Raw genomic sequence first — 23270 nt, 5'->3', positions numbered from 1 at the left:
CTTTAAAGTTTCTATTTTTAGACAACAGTCTACCATGAACCCCATTGCTTGCAAGTTCCTGCTGAGTATGCCAAACCACAAAGCAAGGCTGCCCCCTGACTCTGACCTGTTCCTGCACCAGGTCATGTAGGCAACTAAGGAGACCAAGAAGGCTACCTTTTCACTACTTATTCCCCCTGGTAGGGAAATGGCATGTTCTCTGTTTTCTATAAACGATGCTGAGGCCCTGGCCCTGGGTTCCTTTGCAATAGCGCCGTCTTGCCCTGTTGTGTCACCCTGTGGGACCTGAGGGCAGGGGAAATGGAGCTATCACACCCATGCTCCTGCTGTTTACCACACTGCGCTGTGAGTGTACAGTTTGTTCACTGGTCTGCTCTGACTCACTGAGTCTTCCTGTCTACTTCTGGGGACTATGAATTCTGGCAAGCCAAACTGCTTGCTGGCATAGTCATTTCTTTTAGAGTCTTGTTACTCGTCACCATTCTTTGTGAGGTTGGGGATCTCCCATGACAATTAATGCCATATCTTATAAAAACAAAATGATATACCTTATATTAGGAAATTAAATACTAATTTAGAGAAAATTTCTCAAAGAGAATTTTGAAAAATATATAATGCTGAAGTGTTATCAAATTTTCCGGTCACTACAATGAATACTTCTGGAAATGATTTAACAGCATATTCAACAAGATTCTGTTTTATTTTCATTTTATATAACCATACAATCTGACAGTTGAATGGGAACATGGAGAGAATCTTTCTTAGCAGGTAGCCATGCATGATTCCCTCAACCATCTCGTGATAACACATATCAACGTCCATAAGATACACATGTGACTTTCAGACGATTATAGTCATTAGGGCATTATATATGAATAATCTGAAATCAGAGTTTCCTTAAAGTATCAATTAATTTAGCTAAGCTTTATTTTCCTTTCCTCTTTTTTTTTTTCTTTTGGTGGAACATACATTTAAACATCTAGGGCAACTCTTTCCTTTCTCTTTGAAGCATCAGACCATCTTTTTCCATCTTTCCACATGACTGTAAAAAGTTATCTGAGTCCCCATTTTCTAAGCTAAGCTGCATCTACTTTTTTTTTTTTTTACATTCTTTATAAGAAAAGTGTTCCAAACTACTCAACACCCTATCCATTGTTGTCTGTACATTCTATTCCACTGTTTTAAAAAGCATAACATCTAGACTATTTCCTTCCTAAAATCTGCATATTGTATCAATATAGCCAAAATGTGGATTTACCTACATTTTCTTAACATTCACATCACATCACCTGCTTAAATTAGGATATTTTTCACATGAAGTTATTTTAAGTCATTAAAAACATGTGTGGTTTGAAGTCATTCAGAATTCCTCTAGGGACGCGGCAGCACCTCTGTCTCGCGTTTTCTTATCCCCCCCCATTTCCCCTTCTTTTTTCTCCCTTTTCCCCCTTCTCCCCCCCGGTCACCATTTCCCCTCAGAAGCGCTTCCCCCCGGCAGGGGCAGAGCCGGTCTCACCCCCCGCCTCTCCCCGGCCCCCGCCGCCCTACGGCCAGAGGGAACGCACTCCCCACCCGGGCACAAGCGGCAGCGCGGACCGGCGGCGGCCTCAGGTCCGGGGGCGTCATGGAACTAATTCGCTGACCGACCCACAGGCCGCAGCCGTGCGTCCCGCTCGGGCACCAGACCCTGCGCCCTCCGGCCCGGTTCCCCCTCTTCGCCCTCCTCAGTCGGCCCCGTCCTCCTCCCGCGCGCCCCGTCGCCGTGCGCTGAGGAAAGCGAGGTGGTAACGTCCCCCGGATGACCCCGGTCACCACTGTGAGGCCTACAGCTCTGAGGGGGAGGGGGAGGAGGGGAGGGGGAGGAGGGGGGAGGGAGGGGGAGGGGAGGGGGGAGGGGAGGGGGGAGGGGAGGGGGAGGGGGAGGGGAGGGGGAGGGGGAGGGGAGGGGGAGGGGAGGGGGGGGAGGGGGGAGGGGGGGAGGGGGGAGGGGAGGAGGGGGGAGGGGAGGAGGGGGGAGGAGGGGGGAGGAGGGGGGAGGAGGGGGGAGGGGGAGGAGAAGGTAGCTACATCAAGCTGGGAGGCAGGCAGATCCAAAGGATAGCATGAAGTTTCCAGGGCCTTTGGAAAACCAGAGATTGTCTTTCCTGTTGGAAAAGGCAATCTCCAGGGATGCCCAGATGTGGAAAGTGAATGTGCCAAAAATGCCTACAAATCAGGATCTTGAACCACGGGGCTACTAGGTGTATAAGAATTACCCAGGAGGCTTCCTACGGATTCCAGGCCCCTCTCAGACCTACTTTGCTTGTGGTGGCAACTATGGAATTTGTACTTTTTAAAAACTTCATAGTTTCATTGATATGCGTTAGATTTGGGAAACACTGATTTAGTCTAACCACAACCACAAAATAAAAAAAAAAAGTTCTGACATTTCTGATAAGTGATCCTCTACTTTGGATACTTTGTCCATTCCACCATAGAAAAGCTCTATCAATTATTGGAAAGTTTTTCCTGAATTGAACCTGAAAACTGCTTCTTTCTAGTGGCTACTTCCTGGTTCTAGTTCTCTCCGCTGGAGCAGTACAGAATAAATTCATTTTATACTTTAAATGATACCCCTTTATCTACTTACAGTCAGGTGTTAAGCTCACAAAGTCACCTCTTCTCCTGGTTGAATATCCTTTGTTCTTTAACCATTTTTCATTTGACAATATTGTGCCTTTTACCATCTCAGTTTTTCTTTCTCTACATATACTCTTTAATTTACTGTGTTTCTTAAATCATGACATTTGAGTTGTGGTCATTAATGAGCAATAAAGTGAAACTATTACCTCAAAAAAAAGTTAATCTAAAATATTTACATTTATGCAGCTAGATTTTATGGGCTCTAACCATCATCATTCAACTGGAATATATACAAAATTCTTATTAAATACTGGTATGTAGAATCAAAAAATGATTTTTAAATGAAGTTCTATTTCTTGTGATATTTGAACTGTGACACTGCTGACCACCATTCTTAAATTTGAAAACATGTTTTTTTCCTGTAATTAAATAAAAAGAAAATTGATTAAAATGTGTGCTTCAAATATTAAATTAGAAAGAAATTCATAAAATGTAAGCTATGCATAGCTAATAAACAAATATATCTGTGTATATATATTCAAGTATGCTACTAATAAAGTAAATTTAAATTTAAATAAGGGAATACCATATGTGTGTATCAAACTTAAAAAAATAAATGATAATTTTCTATACTTTTAAAAGTACATTCCATTAGGCTGAATGCAGTTTGGGTCAACATGTAAATTTATACTCCTTTATGCAATGCTTTTTGGCATTTTGAGTCAAGAGCCTTAAAATGATCATACCTTTTGAGGCAATAATTTCAATTCTAGAAACTGTCAAGGGAACAATCAGATTTGTGCTCTAAGATATGTACAGCAGAATAATAGTGTAAAATTGGACATAAAGTTAAGTAACAGAAAAATAATAAAAAATTACACTGTAAGAAAACAATAATTCTGTATACATATACTCTAAATTATATATATGTGCATTATGTAATGTAACATACATATTTACTAGTATGTGCATGTATGTGTGTGTGGATGCCCATATACAGCTTTTATATATTTTTCTTGGTGTTCATATACTTTTTTCTTGGTGTTCACATGCATATATGGACAGTTTTAAATATGGCAAATATGGAAAATAAATATATGGGGAAAATACTAGATGGGGTTGAAGTGATTATCCTTAGGGGGTAGGATTAAGGTGACTATTCTTTTGGGGAGGGGTTATGGCAAGTTGGGGTTCTCTTTAAGTTTTTTCCCCTATTTCAAGCATTTCTACATTGACCATGAGCTATTGTTTAAATGAAAAATAAATTGATCTGAGCCTTTAAGCTTACTTAGGATCTATCATCTGCTAACATGCTATGATAATTACTAAAATTTGTAAACAACTCCTATTTGCCAGACCAGGGGTCTCCAAAACACACAGAATAAAATATTCAGGGTCACCAAAATTTCAGTACTAAAATATTTTTCCATGTTTTCTAACATGCTTTGTTCTTGTTACCTAATGTCCCTGCAATTATCTTTAAAGACACAAGGTTCAGGGACTTCCCTAGTGGTCCAGTGGTTAAGACTCCACGCTCCCAATGCAGGGGGCCCGGGTTCAATCTCTGGTCAGGGAACTAGATCCGGCATGCCACAACTAAAGATCCTGCATGGCACAAGGAAGACCCGGTGCAGCCAAATAAAGAAAAAAAAAAAAAAAAGACACAAGGTTCATTTCTCAACTAGTTAGACATATATTTTCTACAATACTCTCAGACTCAGAATAATTGAATCTTGAATAATACTCTGATCACTCTCATTTAAATCCACACAGCTTTTGTCACTGTAGTTATTTAAGCTAATGCCATTCCTTTTTGATCAAGGAACAGTTATGCTTCCTTCCCAACTCTTTTCCAAATGTTTTAGTAGTATTAAATTAACTCACAGGAAAGCTTGATTAATAATAACGTCTTCATACCTCAAGTGGCATTCTTGGATAAGAAGACAAGAAACTTATTCAACATTAACTGCTTTGGCCTATAGACTGACTAAAAGGCAGACAAAGGTATATAATTCAAGCTATACCCAACCTCCACTTATGAATATAACCTGATACCCAACACTCCCAAACATTTAGAAGGTAGTATTTAAATTACTTTTTAATTTAAATGAAGGGACATGTTGAGTCAGAATGATATAATCAGACTTGCTTCTTAACATATTCATGATTTTATTAACTTAATTATTTCCATATGCATATCTAGGAAACAATAAACTCAGTTTAATCTACAATATATTGACTGTGAACTTCTGCTAACTGGTTCTTTTTTTTTGCTTTAGTACCATAATAGTGGACGTTTATAATGAGCACCCTGACCCACTGTGATATCCTGAAATATGAAAATATACAAGAGTTTGCAGTGTAAAATTAAACACAATGTTGCATTTAAGAGTATTTGGGGTTATTTCATAGGCATTCCTATTAGGACTGATTGATCTGTTTGTAATATTTCTATTAACACTAAAACTTCATTTATCAGAAAACCATATTCTCAGATCATAGCAGATAACAGGAAATTTGCATTTGTGAGGAGTTTTGTTTTTTCTTCCTCAAGTAGATGGGGGAAAAACAAGCATTTGGGGGAGAAAAAGTCTCACTTAAAATCAGATTTTATTTTACCCATCAATAAAATACTCCTGTTCTCATATACTTTTTTAAAATGTCCAGATTCACCTGGACATTTAGGCATGATTTTAAATCTACAAAATCTATGTAAATTACGTTTACATAGCCCCAAATAATTATCACTTAGCAAACATGCTATTAGGCAATTTAAAGGATTAAAGCAATTGTCAATTGGTTAAATGACAGGCAATATCCCTGTCTACTTTTCTGCCCTATCAACTTTCCAAACATCCATTTACAGAGACATTTAGAAAACATCCCAACTTAGTAGTTGTGCATTTTTTTTGAATAATGAATTTTATTGTCTATTTAAGGTACATATAAGCAGCACCATTAACTGAGTCCTGACTGGAAAAGAGCACAAAACTTCACTTCAAGAAGAGCATCACGCCATGTCTCAGCAGCGTTTTATTCATGCCTTGTGGTTTTTGAGGCCAGAGAAATTACTTTTTTTCTTAGTGTTAAACTCTTGACACCTCAAAGTGCTTCTGTAAGCACCCATGTTTTCTCTTTCAGTTTCTTCCTTTAAATTGGGTTCTGATGGGTGGGGAAAACGTAAGACATTGACACTGATTATTTAGTATGATACGAGGTTCACTATATACCAAACTTATCAATTGTGATAATGACAGACAATTTTATTCAAGCTACGCTGCAATCCTCAGTAGAACTTCCCCTATGTCTCCATGTTTATGTATTATTCACACTAATAGTGACCCTGAAGTAGAAAAAGCTTCTTGTCTCTTAAAACTTTTATTTAGAGGAGTTCAAAATACACACAGTTAAGTGCTCTTCTGTGTGCATTTAATGTAGAGTGAAAAGCTGTTTGGTGCTCATTTTAGATTTCACTGGCAACAAGACAGACAAAAAAGTGTGTGCTAGGAGTCAGGAAGATATATAGGAAAAATTAAAAGTTTAAAATTAATTTGAACTTATAATGTAATACGCCACGTAGAAATCTAAAAATCAATTTCCAAATGGAACAGCTTGAAACTTTTTCTTGCCATCTGGTTTTGGACCTGGCTCATTCAATTCCAATTTTGCCCTTGTGAACACTCCAATTTTATATATACTACATGGGAACGATAATCTTCATGCCACCTAAGCATATCTTGTTTGATTTCCTAAAAATATAGTTTTTGTTTTTCTTTTCTACACTACCAATATTTCCCAAGTGCCCTCTTAATCATGGACACACTTGTCTTTATTTTAAATTAGATGTGCTATTAGTATTTGATTTATTAGCATATTGAATAGTGATTGCATTTTATTTGCTAAAATTTTTTGAATGCATGTAACATTTGTACATCTTTAATGAGCCTAAAATACAGACTGATGAATTCAAATGAAGAGGGGGGAAAAAAAAAGATTTGGCTATTTGAGTTGTAAAGTAAGAGAAAAAGTAAGGCCCGACATATAGACAGGGGATTAAACAAAATTATGTATGGCAAAAGCATTGACACAGGGCTGGCATACAAGAAGTCCTCAGGAAATGTTAGCAGTTAAACTTTAGTTTGTGTGTGTGTGTGTGTGTGTGTGTGTGTGTGTGTGTGTGTGTGTGTGCGCGCGCGCTAATAATAATAAGTAAAAGGTTTGAGTATATTTAATTTTTTGAAGAAAATGTTATTGAAAAACCACTGTTACCTTACATATACTATCTCATTTGTTCTCACACTGTGAGAATGCTGAGAATTATAGACGAGATGGGGCGCGTTCAGGGTAGTATGTCCATAGACGAGAATGCTGAGAATTACAGGAGTCAAATAACTCGCCTTAGAGTGTACAGCTAGTAAATGCAGAGATGTAAGCAGAAATTGGATGCCTCTATTGTTCGTTGATGACACTCTCAAAGAAGTTTAGCAATTGTGAGCTACCACACCACAACATTATTTAATTAGCTTTAAATGTATCTGTAAGATATTGAAGCCAAAATGTTTGTAATCAAAATTGTAAGGATTTGAGCTACAATAGGATATGTAAGAGTGCATTGTCTCAGTACATCGACTGATCAATTTAATTCTTAATAATCCAAGGTCTAGTTGAAAGTGAAAGACAGTTACAAGTAAAACTGACTTCTAGTGATTTCATGCTTTTAAACTTAATAATTGTAAGTTAAAATTTTGCTTTGGAAAAATATGCTACCACTTCCAAATTACTTAACTCATATACCCATCCACTTGCCTAGATTCTTCAAACAGATGAATAAAATCATACTTTTATATATACATAAGGCATTTAAAATTATAGCAGTAAATCTTAAAGATCATCCAATAATGTAATTATGATCTGAAGAACTCTTTTTAGAACATATACTGAGGCTTCAAGCAACATGTTTATATCTCTTTGAGACTTCTATAAAAATGTATTGTATAACATAACTTATAAATAGCTGATAAATGTCATAATCACATAATTTACACTCATAGTTAAATGCAGCAACTATAAAATATGGACTATTTATACATAGAATATATTCATATATACATTTATATACTAATTTCTATACACACACAAACTGATTTATTACTGTGGTAACACAAAACCACTTAATAGTTTTGATGCAAATTATTTGGCACTATCAAATAAACCACTTAAGAAGATGCTTTGCCCAACACACATTATATTGATATAAGGCAAATAGTTTTCAATAACAGTGACATTGTACATTATAAAACTCTTCACAGTGAGAGAAGAAGATCAAATCACAACTTGGACTTTTATTCTAACACAGAATTTGGTGTCACTGCTTTTGTTTTTAAGCTATGAAAACATATATCTTGCAAATTTAATGAGGCAGGAATTCTACAGAGTTCTACAGTATGACAGGTATCTGTAAAATTACCCAGGTAATTGGCACCATGTTTTGTTCCCTAAATACTGCAGTCATCATATGACTTATCTTACCAAGACCTGCAATGGCCACTTGTTTCCAATTCTATAAATTCTAGTTCACTCTCTGCCTGACTCTCAAAGCTATCCTTAACTGATTCTGTTGTTATTGCCACTAATTCTTAACATGCTGCCCATTGGAATCAGATTGGTTACCTGACTGTCCCCCAGATGTAGCATACTGTTGGCCTGGATCGGGTGTCTGGCTCCGAAGTATACTACTTGATAACTTTAGTCAAGTTGTTACTGTCATATGACAAATGGAGATGATAAGAATAACAGTAACTTTTGGATAGGGTTGATGCAAGCATTAAGTTACAGAGATCAAAGAAATTAACATAACACCGAGCCTGGCGCAGAGAATGTCCTTAAAAAAAAAAGGAAAATAAAATTAAAAAAAAAAAAATGTTAATATAAATGTTTCAGACATTACATGAAATTTCTAAAAAAAAAAAAAAAAAAAAAATTAAAAAAAAAAAAAACCTGCTCAGCTGTATATAGCATATAGCTCTATATTTCCCTGTTCTCATTATTCTGCCTATTATCATTTAAAAAATCGTCCCCTTTTATATTTACCTATTTATTCAAAGCCTTAAAAAACGATATACACATAATTTACAGCTCATTTATTTTACTGGTTGTTTTTCCAAATGTTTCTTTATGCCTGTCTTCTCTGATCATTTAAATTGTTTCTCTTGAGAGTATTCAATAAATATTTGTTTGAATGAATGAATGTATGTATTTTAGGTTTCCTACTATGCTATATAAGCACAGTATATGCATATAGTAGATGGACATAAAAATAGTTTACTAATAGTACAGTACATGTTGGTCTACCTTGAATGTACAAATTACCAACATAACATCTTTGGGGACCCTGAGTGGAAATGCACGATTAGCAAAACTCTCTAACAGTGCATCAAATTTAACTCATCACACTTGGCAATCAACAACCTCAGCCCCAAATCCCTGCATGTGTCTCTGCACTGGTCCATGCAATCCCTAAACAGGAATGGGGCATTCTGTTAGATAAATGAAAATTCGTACTACTTAGCCAGAAGCAATTCTCAGGCCCCTATGGATTCTAGAAGGCACTTCAGTTACATTCCTGATTGCCCTAAAATAAATTCTTTATTAGCTGCCAACTATTACATTAGAGATTTCATGATGTGCTCCTGTCTCCAGAACACATTCTTGGACTTTGCCCAGCTTGATAACTACTTCTTTGATGACAGAGCTTTTGACATTGATATGAAAGGGATTCTACCAAGCATATGTAGAGTCTATCTTAATAGTCTATGTGGTGAACTCTTCATACATTGACAGAAGGAATGAATTTCTATACTCATCCTGGCAACATGTCAAGAGCTATAAATTGGCAGTACTGAATTAGCTCATTAAACCTTTATATTTCCCTGAGTAATAATACCAGGCAAAATTTTTCTCATGTGAGAATACAGGCTTATTCATTTGGCATTTTGTATAGAGACAGAATTCAAGGTGTAGCCATTCAAATAAATATTATTCATAAATGCATACAGTTTTTTTGTTGTGTCTGCATACTATTAATTGGACATCCCACTTATTTCTACAAAAAAACTCCATTACATAATGGAATCTGAAGCATATATGCTAGGCTTAATTTGATGTATAGAGTATTTTTTTAACAGAATTTGGACTAGATTTCAAACTGAATCTGTTAAGTATAAACCACATACTGCCTAGAAAGTAATGGGTTCACAACTACTTTCTCCCTATTATCAAGTACAGCTGTTTTCCCCTTCTAATCCTAGGATATAGACTCTTTCCTAGACCATATCATCATGCCTTTCTACACACCAAAGTTCCCAAATCGATTATTTAAAGTTCATATTTTAAGGTGAGTTGTCTCAGCTATTCAATAGCTAAAGATACTTTGAGACAGCCAGTTGCTTTCTCATTTTAAGAAGGGGCACGCAAATGGAAAAGACAAAGTAAAGAAACAGAAAAATCAGTATAAATCATCCGGAAGTTAATAAGTGATTTGTAGAACAGATTGAATGCTGGAGCTGAGCTCAACCAGTTTTACCCTAAATTGTGGTTTTGGTATAATATCAAGAAGAGAGTAAGTTCAGATTATAATTTGGATATTTGTAGTTTTACTCCCTGCTACCCGCCCCCCCCCCAAATAGCACCAAGCCCAACCTTAGTTTAGTTTTGTTGTTTTGTTTTTAACATCACAGTCACTTACCTTATTTGAAGACATACCAGTTAAAGGGAAAGAGAATTCCTCCCCCCACTCTCCAACCCTGCCAAAAAAGTAAAGTCTTAAGAATCATAAATTACAAGTTTCTAGAGGGTAGAAATCTGTATGTATGTGTATATATGTATACAGGTATATACCATATATATATGGTTTTTTAGTGTTTTTGATAGATCAAGTTTTGAATACCTATTGAATATTTAATAAATGGCTTTCAAAAACCCAATGTGGAGTGAGTATAGAAACCCCTTTTTAGTGTGTGAAGTTGTATACCGTTTTTAAGGTACCAGTTCAGGACTTTGGATCTTTGATTTGATTTCTACATTATAACTCTAGAATTTTCATCCTTCAGTTATTTTTCTTAAATCCTACTCCTGGAGAAAGGTAACCCTAAGGACCAGCGAGGTCAAATGGCTGAAGCACAATATTAGATGAGGCCATAGGCCCTGATGAATGCTCTGGTCTCTGAAAATGCAACAACTTTAAGATGTAATGTGCTTATTTTCTTTCCTTTTCAGGAATATTATTTCTTGTTTGGATGACCTTGGTTTCTTAGCCAAACAAAAATCTTTAACAGATAAAAGATCCCCAGTCTTAACTGATCAAGGTCACTATTTGATTCACATAATCTTTAATTGACTTAAGCAAACAGACCTTATTGTAAAGTCTCATCACTTTCTGAATTTCTATTTTGAAATTTTAATTCTTTATCAAGTAACAAAGCCTGGGACTGTAGCTATATTTTACTTTCTTTTTTCCTTTTTTTTATACTCAAGTAACTTTGAAGGTTGAAGGTTTGAATTTGAAAAATAAGAAGACAAAATTGCTCTCAGATGGAGGCCTAATGTTAGCCACGATCCATCTTGAAGCAAAAATTTTATGGCTCAGTTGTAAACCCTTTGAAAATGTAGCTTATCATGTAAGTGCTGACACCATCTTAACAATGGATTCGTGAACCCCTATACTAAGATATCTAAGGTATTTCATTACTGTCAATTTTTCTCACTTTTTAAAATTAAATAGCCTATTCAAAAAATCCTTATTTCTTTTATAAGTTCCTGAACACAATTTTCTTTGTGGAATTTGGCTAATGAACCTTCTCCTTCGCGTGGAGAGAGGTAGGAACGAATGGATATGCACATACGGCAACCTGCACTCATACCAGATCAGGCTGGTGTGGGTCCATATATTTTCCGATCACACTTTTCACAGGTATATTCTGACTTTATAAAGGATATACAGCTCCTAAAACTATATTCTTTAAAATGGATCAGCACTTTGCTTCCTGGGCAGTAGTTTTCCCCATTTTGATAAAACTGTGTATTCTATTTGTAAGTTAAATATAAACAACTTCTTTCTACCTATGTTCTAACATAAAGAACACTTCAAAGGAGATATGGGGATGTACGTCTATGTATGGCTGATTCACTTTGTTGTAGGGCAGAGGCTAGCATACCACTGTGGAGCAGTTGTACTCCAGTAAAGATATTAAAAATAAATAAATAAAAACACAATCGCTGAGCTGTAAAAAAGACGAACACTTCAAAACTCTTTCCAATTTCCCCCCCATTTATCTTCCAATACAAAATGCATTTTAGTAAGTATTATGTGAATTTTCAAAACCACATGGCAACAAATATGTTACATTAATAATAAATAGGTAAGTAAAATAAAATTTTGAGGTTAAAAGTGAAACAGTAAATTAGAATGAAAGTTAGACCAAAATGACTGTGGATAAGATATACTCAGGTCATAATTTCTAAGACTAAGAAAAGTCTATCATGCTCAAGCATCAAGTTTTTCTTTTTCTAAGACTAAGAAAAGTCTATCATGCTCAAGCATCAAGTTTTTCTTATCAAGTTCTCACATATACTTTGCTGATTTTCTCAAATGCTGTTTTTCAAATAGCACTAGAGAACATGAGCAAAATTTTCAACAGATCTTAGTATGGTTGTTAAGCATACTCTTTGATTTCTGTATCTAAAAAATACGCTCATTATCTTCTGAACTTACTGGAAAAAACACACTCATTTCAGGCTTAGCTTTGGAATTTACTCTTTAGTTGTAGGGAAGATAAGGTATTAAATCTATTTATTGCATACAGATGGAGATTAAATAATTTAAACAAATGAAAAACAGAAGTGGTGATTATACACAGTACAAAGAACACTCTACATTTTGCATGAATATTCATACTGTTCAGTTTCCAGATTCACAATCTCACATTATAAATTACTTTTGAACAACAACGTTGTTTTCTTTTTTCCTTACTGCACTACTTCCTACATGAGTCTGCCACAATTTTCCAAGTTTTAAAATACTATAAATACATTCATATTTTTCTACAACTAAAACCGAAATTTAAATGATATAGTAAAAGTAGAGTGATAAAAATGATTTCCCAACATTAGAAAGATAAGATATAGCACCAATTAAAAGTAAAAAAAAAAAAAAAAGTGTAACACCTAAAGTCAGAGAATATTTTATTCCCAGTATAATTTTTCAGGTACTTTGCTCATTCATCAAATAATATTTATTGAGCATCTATTAGGAGCAAGATTGCATGTTAATAAATATGAATCAAAGACAAAATTTTTCTTCAAATAACTTACAAAGTGGCAAACATATAAGACATATATATACATAAAAACTGACAAATGCCTTCTAATCTAAATAAAATGCCCTAGCATTCAAAATATGAAATATTACTTTCAGCACGTGGTTGAGGGGCATTTGAACTGGTGGTCAGGGCTTCAGAAGCAATATCATAAAAATGGGCTTATAGGTATTAGGCACCAGCACATAGTTAATTTTCTTTTTAACTTTTAAGGTTTTAAAAACAAAAACAAAAACAACCTACCTCAAATTCCAAAAAAAGTCTAAATAACTGTCAATATATTATACAGGTCCAGGCAAATAAGTACATAATATCTAAAATAGCACCCTCTGAATATTCCTATGTTACTGCTTCAATGCACCATAAAGTAAAGTAACATAATGCCATAGAATGCTCATAATACATTCTAACCCTTCACAGAGAGGGGCGTAGATAACCGCCAGAGAGGTTTTCTTTGCTTAGCAAAAACAGACACGGACAACCAGCTGCTGTAATTTATAAAAGGAAGCAAATGTGAACGTTCTGTGAAAGAATCTTTTGAACTGTCAAAAGTTTTGATAACTTCATGCTCTGTTGCCGTAGTTTAACTCGTATCATAACTGAGATGCCTGAGTGAACCTGACAGACTCTTTTGGGAGATTTAAATGGAGTCAAGGTGAAAGAGTTGGGTGGGCCTTAATGACAGTCGGGGTTGGCTCCTCCCCTTAGCTTGATCAGCCGTTGCTCTGATTGGCCAGTGTTTCTGTTGGGCCAGGGGTTTGTTTTGACAACCCCCTTTTGCCCTAGCTTCACCCATTTACAACTTTTACACCCATTCTTCTATTTATACATATTTACCTCCCATTTTCACCTTTGATAGTAGCTATAAAAATAAAAATTTAGCTTAAAGTCTAATTTCCAATAGCAAAATTTTTTTAAAAACGATATAATTTTAAATTCCCTTTTTGTTACATATATTGACCATCTACAATGTAAACTTCTCTGTAAAGTTATGCTTACTGGAATAGAGCTGTTTTCATCTTTTAGACTTTCTTCCCGGTGAGAGTAATTGAATGCAAAATAATTAGGTCCTTTAACCCTAATGAAGGTGATGCCAGTAGTGTATTTAGGATTTCTGGTTAGTTTATCATGAATGCAAACTTATGATCACTTATGCTATGCTCTGAACAAATCAGATGAGACATCCACCTTCCCTTGAGGAGTTCATATATTGTGATTAAATAGAAAAGCATGTGCCTGAGGGAAAACTTGCTGGCCTACTAACCTGTATTTGAGATTCATGTTCATTGATGAGCTTAAAAATCCCTTGGTAGCCAACAATAATCAGCATTTTTTTTCCAACTGTTCTAAGTCAGCTTACAAATACCTGTTTTGAGCTGCCAGGCCACATGCTGTCTGTTCCACTCCTCACAGGCCACAGTTATTCACTGATCTAGGATGCTCCTCCCTGGCCCTGCCCCCCTAACCCCTTCTCTCAGAACGGTGGACTCTATTAATACAACAAAAATGGAAATTGTCACCGTGGGCGGGTTGCCATATGGAGGTTGACAGCTGCTCAATCAGATTAAGACAAATGCACCTAGGCAATGTGAGTGCAAAAAAAAAAAAAAAAATCATTTCAGAAGAAAACTGTTGTTTTGTTATTATTACTTTTCCCAGGAGTTTTAGAAATAGAACATCACTTTTGAAGATTGTTCTGTAAAGCAGATAAGCTTGAATCAGTATTGATATAAAGCAAATTTTAAAAGGTAAAGAAACCATCTTTAAAATTTTGTTTTGAACCTTGATCCTCTTTGCTTCTGGCCATAGTGTTTAATTTAAGAAGCCTTATTCTTCCTTTCCACCCCACCCAATATATACATATACTTCTCCTAGGTATTCTACAAAATAATAAAACCGCTACTTCTAGAAACAAAATAATGTTGAACAATTGTAAACTAATGTTTTAAAAGACTGCAGAATATGCCAAGAGGAAAGTTAACAGAGTTGTGCAACTGACACAACCATCAGTAGCCAAGCTCATGAATAAATAAATATTTACAACATGTACATATGCACATCAAGGTAAAGCTACTTTGCAGGAACTCAGAATCTGTGGAAAATATTCATGCAATGCATAGACAGTGACAAAAAGAGTCAGTAAAAAAAGAAAAAAATTTTAAAGAACAGTCAACATGTTTAAAGTTATTCAGCAACTTGCCTGACCTTCTTAAAATACCCAAGACTCTTTTAACAATAAATAAAATATGTTGCTAGGATTGTCTATTCCTAACTTGACTGAGTCATATCATCATTGCACAGCAGAGCTGGCAAATTTCTAGCTGAGATAGTTAGTGTACATTGGAAAAAGCAGTAATATGTTCAAAGATGAAACATTTCAGACCTGATTTACAAATGAAATCCAGTGCATCTGTATTTAAGGCTGTGTGCCATGAATAAATGCCTAGGAACACATGCCCTTTGAAATAAACCTTTCTGACTAGGTTAACAATTTTTCTAAAATCTTGCAGCTATCTAACTTTCTCACTGGGTAGCTAAGGCTCCAAAGTCTACTGCTAAAGTTTATCACAGGAAATGATACTTTTACATGATAGAACTGCCTACTGTCTTTGAAAAATGTATATAGGAAGTACAAGTTAACACTCCTGACGTCCCCTACAGTTGACAACACCATACATCTCTAGATCCCAAGCCACCAAAAAGCTGCCATGCAGGCTAACATAAATAACAGCTTGCAGTTTGCAAGGAAAAAAATCCATTGATAACACCAGGAAATACAGTAATGTGATGATATAATTCACAAAGCCCAAAGATCACTTGCAGCTCCCACTCCTTGGGGCTGCATCTGCACTAACCCATCGAAGCTAAGTGCCTGTTGGAACTTTTCCCTCAAAGGTACAGTAGGTGGAAAATTTGTAATATCTTTAATGCAACAAAAGGAGACACAGAAAGATCAAACTGAAGGGTCTCATGTATTTAGAAAATCCTGCTGAAATGCTGTGATAAATTATTAAAACTTCTTGTTAATGTTCATGCTTCTCTTTAACCTCACATTGGAACATTGACAGCCAAGCAAAGGTGGGCAGACCCAGAAAACATTTCTAGAACTGAGATAAAAATATTAGGTGAAAAGGATGCTTCCGCAAAGCAAAATCCTCAGATATCTCTCATCAAGATTTTCCCCCGGAACATGTACACACTGTCTGGAAAGTCTCTCCTGAGATATTTCTGCAGCATCATTTTGGCTTAGAGCATTCACAGAACAGGTACCCTGATAACTTGTGTTTAGTATAAACAAATGGCACTCAGGTAAAGTAGAATCAACTGAACTTTATAAAAAAGCAGGTCCAAAGTCTCACAAATTCTCTCTCACCTCATAATAATTTTTCAACTGCAGAAGAAAATGGATTACAACACTCTGAAGTATTGAAAGGCTTGTTCTCGTTCAGCTGATTTTTTTTTCAATAAAGTTAATGCAATTTATCTTTATTAATACATCAACACTGATGGAGTCAGCTATAAAATTAGTGTTGGCAGCACCGCATTTCATAACATCCCTCTGATCATTTCACAAAATCTGCTAACAATTCAGGGATCTGACATAGAACTCATTTCTTTTCTAAAATAATGAAGCTTCCTAAGGATAACACGATATATCCTTGCACTAGGGCAACACGCATCTGGCTCTATATCCTCCCTGCTGCAAACAATCCTCGTAATGCTTTGCAAGCCCACAAAACCAAAAATTCCAAAAATATATTTATAACAACAACAGAGGAAAACTCTTCATCCAAGCCACCTACAACACACATCCTCTTTCTGGAAATAAAAATCTGATTCCCAACAGAAGCAGTTCCTCTACCTTTAGCTGTCTTCAGGTTCCCATTGACTAGCCTTGCTAACTCCATTTAGACCTTTAACACAAAACTTTCATCACTTACCCCCTTTCCAAGGTTTTCCTTTCCAGGGGGTCCGAGTCAGCTTGCTCAGAGTTGGTCCAGAGAAAAAGAGCATCAAAACGAAGAGAAGTTCAAGCCTAGTAATTTTCCCCACTTTCTCTGATGATAACATTTCCACAAGTTAATCTCACAAAATTTCTCACATCCTCTTCCCTCCCAGTTATTAAAATAGCATTAATCATTGAAAAACCTGAGGTAGGTGTTGTTTTGCCATCTTTAACAGCTGAAGTAGCAGCTCCCTGATGTAGCCCTGAGCCAAGCTACATTTCTCACGATCCAGCTCTTTCAGCCTGCAGTCAGCACTGCTCCTGCTTCAGGAGCTATAAAATAATTTCTGATCTCCACTTTGCTTTCAGTGGGAATATATTCCTCAGCGTTCTGGGAGAGCTTGATTGAAAATGATAAAAACAGTAATGTCTGCGTCCAGCAGAAAAGAGAAAAGATGTCAGGATTGTGTGAAAAAGATGAGAAGCAGTTGTACTGACAGCTTTCAGGCTGCTGTGTGATCCTAATAGCCGTGCAACCAACCAAATTGCTCTTTTAAGAGTAATAAGGCTTCAGTGAAAGCCGGTGTCACTGCCACTTGGGTGCGTAGTGCTGGGCTTGAACATCACCCAGGAACCGCCACAGATAACGACTGCTTCAGTCCCGCTTCAGAATATTAAGGGCTGAGCAAAATATAGTATGCACAGAGGGTAGTTAATCTATTGTGTGGATAGAGGAGAATTCCAGCAACGTAGTAGGGAAAGACGCTGAACTTAAAATCTATTTAATTTTTCCTTCACTTCACCTCGTGACATTAAAAGGGGATTGCATCTGCACTAATTATTCATAAAAAGTCTGAAATATTTATTAGAAGAGCATCAGGGTATGATTTTTATCCCAACAATAAAACCGACAGGGCAAGTTCTCAATAGTTTCAGTTCTCTTCTGTATTAGTGTCAGTTTATTTGGGCATTTCTGTGTCACCCAAATGAACCCACCATGAATGCTGTAAGCAAACTTTTGGAAATACCAACACAGACACTCTCAGGGCTGTGCTAATCACACTTTCAGGGAAACATTTTTTTTTTTATTTGTTTGTGTACATCACCATGGAAATACAGAAAGCTCTCCAAGTCTCTCAGTCTTTTGTAATTATATTTATGAAAACATTACTGATCACAAGGTGTGGTCATAATTAACATCCGGGCACACAACTATGTCCTCGATAAAGAGGAGGTGGGTGAAAGCAAATCAAATAAAAGCAATTTGGTCTGTACTGCCTGAAGTGAATTAGCATGATCGAGACATTCTGGCCAATATTTGAAATCTGTCTTAGTATTATCTACATGGTCACTTATTCCTTTAATCAGTGAGCCACAAGGCATGAATTATGCATTTATGTACTTTAAGGTAATCAATTGCTATATAATGATAACCGCCAATTTTATGATGTTACCACTTTCAAACTGGGTAATAAATTGCCATTTTCAAATCATGTTATTGGAAGAGGTACTTTTAGAAGAATAATTTATCTTGGTAAGATTAGCTATATTAAATTTGAAATTACAGTTATTAAAATTTGCTTTCATATAAAGGAAACAATGTTTGTCAAAGATATTATATGGGATACACAAAACAAATTCTCAGATTATTCCTTAGTTTAAAAACAATAATCAATTTGTATTCAACTTTTAATTAATTTGAAAACCTCTGAGGGAAGTGAGAAAAGTTCATATCATGCTTATTTTATAAACAGTGATTTTAAAATTTTATGTCTCTGTATACTTTAAAATGGTAAGTTTAAATTTAAGTTGGAAATCTATTTTCTCTTTACCAGTCATTCTTAATTTTTTTTTAACCTGATTCTTTCCTCTGTCCTCATAAGCATGTAAACATGTTGCAGGTGTTGGTAAAATGAATTGGCCAACTCCCTCGCCATCACCTTCTGAGGAAGATTCTAGACCCAAACTTATTTACTGTCTACTGGCTCCATTCCTCTTGAAAGAAAGAACATAACCTTTCATAATTAGTGAGTTCTTTATTTTTCAATTACCTGGGTCTTAGGTTGAACAGGAAAATATCAAATGGGTTTAAACATGATAAAAAAGTTAGTAGAGATGTACAATATTTCAGAAGGGCCTGACCAGAATGAGGTTAATAGGAAAAGCACTCTTTCTTCAACATGTGATATAGTTGGCTGGGTTAACCCTAAGAAAATGTCAAGGTTAGATTTTCAAGATTTGCTTCCTTCTTGGTGACCCCTGGTCAACACCGGCTCACAGCTCTCTCTGGTGGAGAAATTAAACTGGGATTGGAGGAACCAAATCACCATTGCTCATGGAGGGAAAGCCATTCCCCTCTAGAACTCATCTGGCTGACGTGTGAAGTACTACTCAAGCTTTCTACACACTAGAATGAATAAGAGGAAACCTCAGATGGGTGGGAGTACCAAAGAGAATGAATAGGGGTGCAGTTTGAAGAAAAAGAAATATTGAGTGGAAGGGCCAGTTCACATGAGACAAACTTCTACACAGGTGCGAGTGTCAAAATACCTTAAGTTAATATTAATACTAAATTAGCTAACTTATTACAAGTTCTAAGTACTTTACATGAATTAACTCATTTAATTCTTAACAAAAGCCTAGTGAAGTAGGACTAACGATCTCCATTTAGTACATTAAAGAAACTGAGGCACAGAGAAATTAAGTCACTTGTTTGAACTCAAATAGCTCAGCTCTGAGCCTTTGGAAATCCCCGTGCTATGCTCTCTACTAAACTGTACTCTCTGTACTCTTAACCTTTTTGAACTAGGTGGCTCTTAAGTTACATCTTTATATAAAAGAAGAGCAAATAATGATTGCCCACTCAACATATGCCAGGTTCTATGTGTAAAGCACTATTTACATGCTTTACAGGTTTTAGTTGTTTCATCTTCACAACAACCTTGTGAGATGAACCCATTATTCATACTTTACAGATGATTACTTGTTCAGTATCACATAATGAGTGAAAGACAGAGCCAGAATTGAATATGGCGTGGTCTCAGAGTTTGCCATTCTGCTTCTGTTTTCCAAAGTCTGGTGCATGGGTCTGGGGAAACCAGATAGGACCCCAGAGAGGCTGGGAAATGAGAGAACTGAGGGGGCTCTTATGGCATCTGTGACATGGAATCTTCCATGGGTTGTTGGCAGCTGCAGGGAGGTCTAGGACTGAGAAGGTTCCAGAGAAAGTCCCCTGAGAGAGGCAAAAAGAATAAACTTCCTCACCACCTGCATGTTCTCTAAGGAAAACACGAGGAAAGAGAAAACCCCAGGGAGACCTGACTTATGGACAGTTACGATAAAACCTAATAAATGTTTTAGCGTAGGCCATAAAAAAATTGTCAGGAAGACTGCAGAGAGAGAGAGTTCTATAAAGGTGGTATACACAGTAGTCTCTCTTGTCGACAGGGGATGTGCTCCAAGTCCCGCGGTGGATGCCTGAAACCAGGGATAGTACTCTACCCTATATATGCTATGTTTTGTTTTTCCTATACATACATACCTGTGATAAAGTTTAATTTATAAATTAGGTATGTTAAGAGATTAAGAGTAATAACTAATAATAAATAGAATTATAAAAATATGCTGTAATAAAAGTTATATAATTATGGTCTCTCGCAATTTAAAACTTATGAATTGCTTATTTCTGGAATTTTCCATTTAAAATTTTTGGACCACAGTTGACCACTGGTAGCTGAAACCGCAGAAAACAAAAACATAGATAAGGGGTGGGGATGATGCTCTATTAAAACAAAGTGCAGGGAAAGATGGAAGAAAGACTTGACTCAGCAAGGATATTCCAGGCAGAGAAGCTGGCCTTTTGACTGAGAATCAAGTGATAAGCATATATTTTAGGAGTAGGTCAGGGCAGGCAAGAGGCAGAGCATAATCCAGGCTGAGGGAATAACACGAGTATGGTCACAGAGATGCAAGAAAGCCTGAATCCTTCCAAGAATTGCCAGGAAGACAGCATGGCTGGAATATCTGAGCATATGAGTGAGTAGCGGGAGATGAGGTAGGAGCTAGATTAAAAATTTTAAATATGCTTATTACCAAAGGTCTTAGGCTTTTCCCTCGGTGATAGCAAGTCAATAATGCATTTAAATCAAGGAAATTACATAATCCAAAATGAATTAAAATAAAAAAAAAAAACAATCTCTTTGGCTGCAGTATGGTGGAGAGTGAAATTGGAAGCAGAAAAACCATTCCAAGCAAGATATATTTTCAAACTGAACTAAACCAGTGGGACTAAATAGGAAGAGACTAATCTGAAATAAATTATAAGATTTAGTATCATAATTCATTAATTCAACAAACATTTAATAACCACATATTTTGAGCCAGGCAAAATGCTAGATATTTTAAGATGAATAAGACAAAGGTTAATAAGACCCTATTACCAAAATGCTTATATCCTTAAGAATCTGGGGACTAAATAAACACACGGAGGAATGGAACACTGGTCCAGTGTCTCTCTCTTCTTTAGATATGTCTTTATAAATTAGATTTTGTCTGACCTACTAACATTTGCTCCAACTTTGACAGTATTAAGCAAGACTTAGTTATCTTAGCAATTACATTCATTTTTATTCTAATACAACTATTTGTTCTAGTCTAATAACATTCCCTAACTTCTTGATATTTATGCTCAACAAATACCATCTTATCTTTTATTTATTATCTTAACAAGGATATAATCTCACTAATCTCTGATACTAGGTAATAATGGTGTAATGTCCGCTATCCTGCTATGTTTTAAATTATTGAAAATGTATACAACCTCTCCTACTGAGTTTGCAACCAAAAAGTATTACTAAGCATTGGAAAAGAATTAGTGGATTTTTGTGTCAACATATTTTCTTAATCACACAGATTATACTCTCTCCATGAGATGTGATTGCAGACCAAGCAGGTCACGTTTCCGAAAATTCTGTGAGTTTGGTCACTAGGTAACTAGGGGGTTCTTAATGCAGGGCAATTATACCTTTTCCCCAGGGGACATCTGGCAGCGTCTGGAGTCATGTGTTGGTTCTCACAAGGAGGGGGTGAGAGGATGTTACTAGCCTATGTGAGGGCTAGAGGCCAGGTGTGCTGCCACTAGCCTATAATGCACAAGACAGTCCCCGCAACAGAGAACGACCTGGCCAAAAATGTCAATAGTGCCAAAACTGAGAAGCTCTGAGGTATCCTCAGCTTGTCAGACCACAAGGTGATGATTCTTCTAGCCACTGTTTTGCTTAAGTATATTCAGAACAAATGCTCTTCTTGACTGAAGCTCACAAAGGAACCACAGAACACTTCTAACCAGGGTGCTCTCCTACAACACCAGTGTAAGATGTCCTATTTATATCCTTATGCTTCAAAAAAAGCTTCCCATTTCTCTTATTATAATTCACTTACAAGGAATCACTCGTCTCCCTGAACTCCTTATATCAGGCCAAAGAAATGGTGGATTTACTTTGCTGGAGTGCTGAAAGGGGCCCAGTGATGCATGGGTATATCAGTAAAAATCATTCTTGTCTGGAAAATTCTGTGCCTCTCTATTTCTCAAAACACCAGAGAAAATCACTGGGGCAAAACTTAGCTGCCTGGCTCTCCAATGACTTTCCCTCTTATTGACCTGACAATGATCATTCTCTATTAACTACAGGTTACACTATCATTACTATATTTTATATACTCTCTTACTAAGCCATCAGAAAAGTTTAGCTGGGATTTAATCAAGAAGAGAGTTGCAAATTAGCCATAGTATTAGCTTGATAACTCTTGACAGACCACAGATAAGTTAATTAATACATGCACACATACATATATACATACGTAAAGAGTTGTCATTAATTACTTTGTTATTACTCTCTAATTCTGCAGCATTCTATTTTGACTACACAAGCCAAAATACAGATCTGAATGTTTCAATGCTATATTAAAAACACATTTTAATCCTTTGTCCTTATCATGTTTTCCTTAAACAGAAATAATGAAATTGGGCTCATCCCTTCTATCTCAGTTCACTGTAAACACAAATCATTCCACAGGGTCAATAAGGGAAACATCCCTTGGATTTTGCACAAATTACTGTGACATATAATATATACTAATTTTATCTCCAAGGTCAAACAGGTTCGGTTACATATGTACCAGTTCAAATGTATATATATATGTATAAACACTACAGTTACGGTCTGGTTGAGAAATCAACTCTGGTTAACTGAAATACGTACTTAACTAAAAGAAAAAAACATTTGTTTTCACCGCTCTTAAGAAATATTTCGAAAGATTTTCATTCCTTT

The 23270-nt window shown here is 36.1% G+C and overlaps 1 protein-coding gene across 7 annotated transcripts in view; it reads right to left on the bottom strand.

Annotated features, from left to right (window-relative positions):
* The window catches only part of ROBO2 (roundabout guidance receptor 2), a 1241430-nt gene extending 1221811 nt beyond the window's left edge, over window positions 1-19619 (bottom strand). For all 7 annotated transcript variants that reach the window (XM_082392595.1, XM_082392596.1, XM_082392600.1 and 4 more), the window contains exon 1: window positions 16937-19619. In XM_082392595.1, coding sequence (XP_082248721.1) covers window positions 16937-17066 — 130 coding nt within the window. In that variant the 5' untranslated portion in view covers window positions 17067-19619. The remainder of the gene's footprint in view (window positions 1-16936) is intronic.
* Between the last annotated feature and the right edge of the window lie 3651 nt (window positions 19620-23270).

The sequence above is a fragment of the Balaenoptera borealis genome (assembly GCF_965194805.1).
Source record: "Balaenoptera borealis genome assembly, chromosome: 5".
NCBI lineage: Eukaryota > Metazoa > Chordata > Mammalia > Artiodactyla > Balaenopteridae > Balaenoptera > Balaenoptera borealis.
This window is presented reverse-complemented; position numbering and strand designations above follow the sequence as displayed.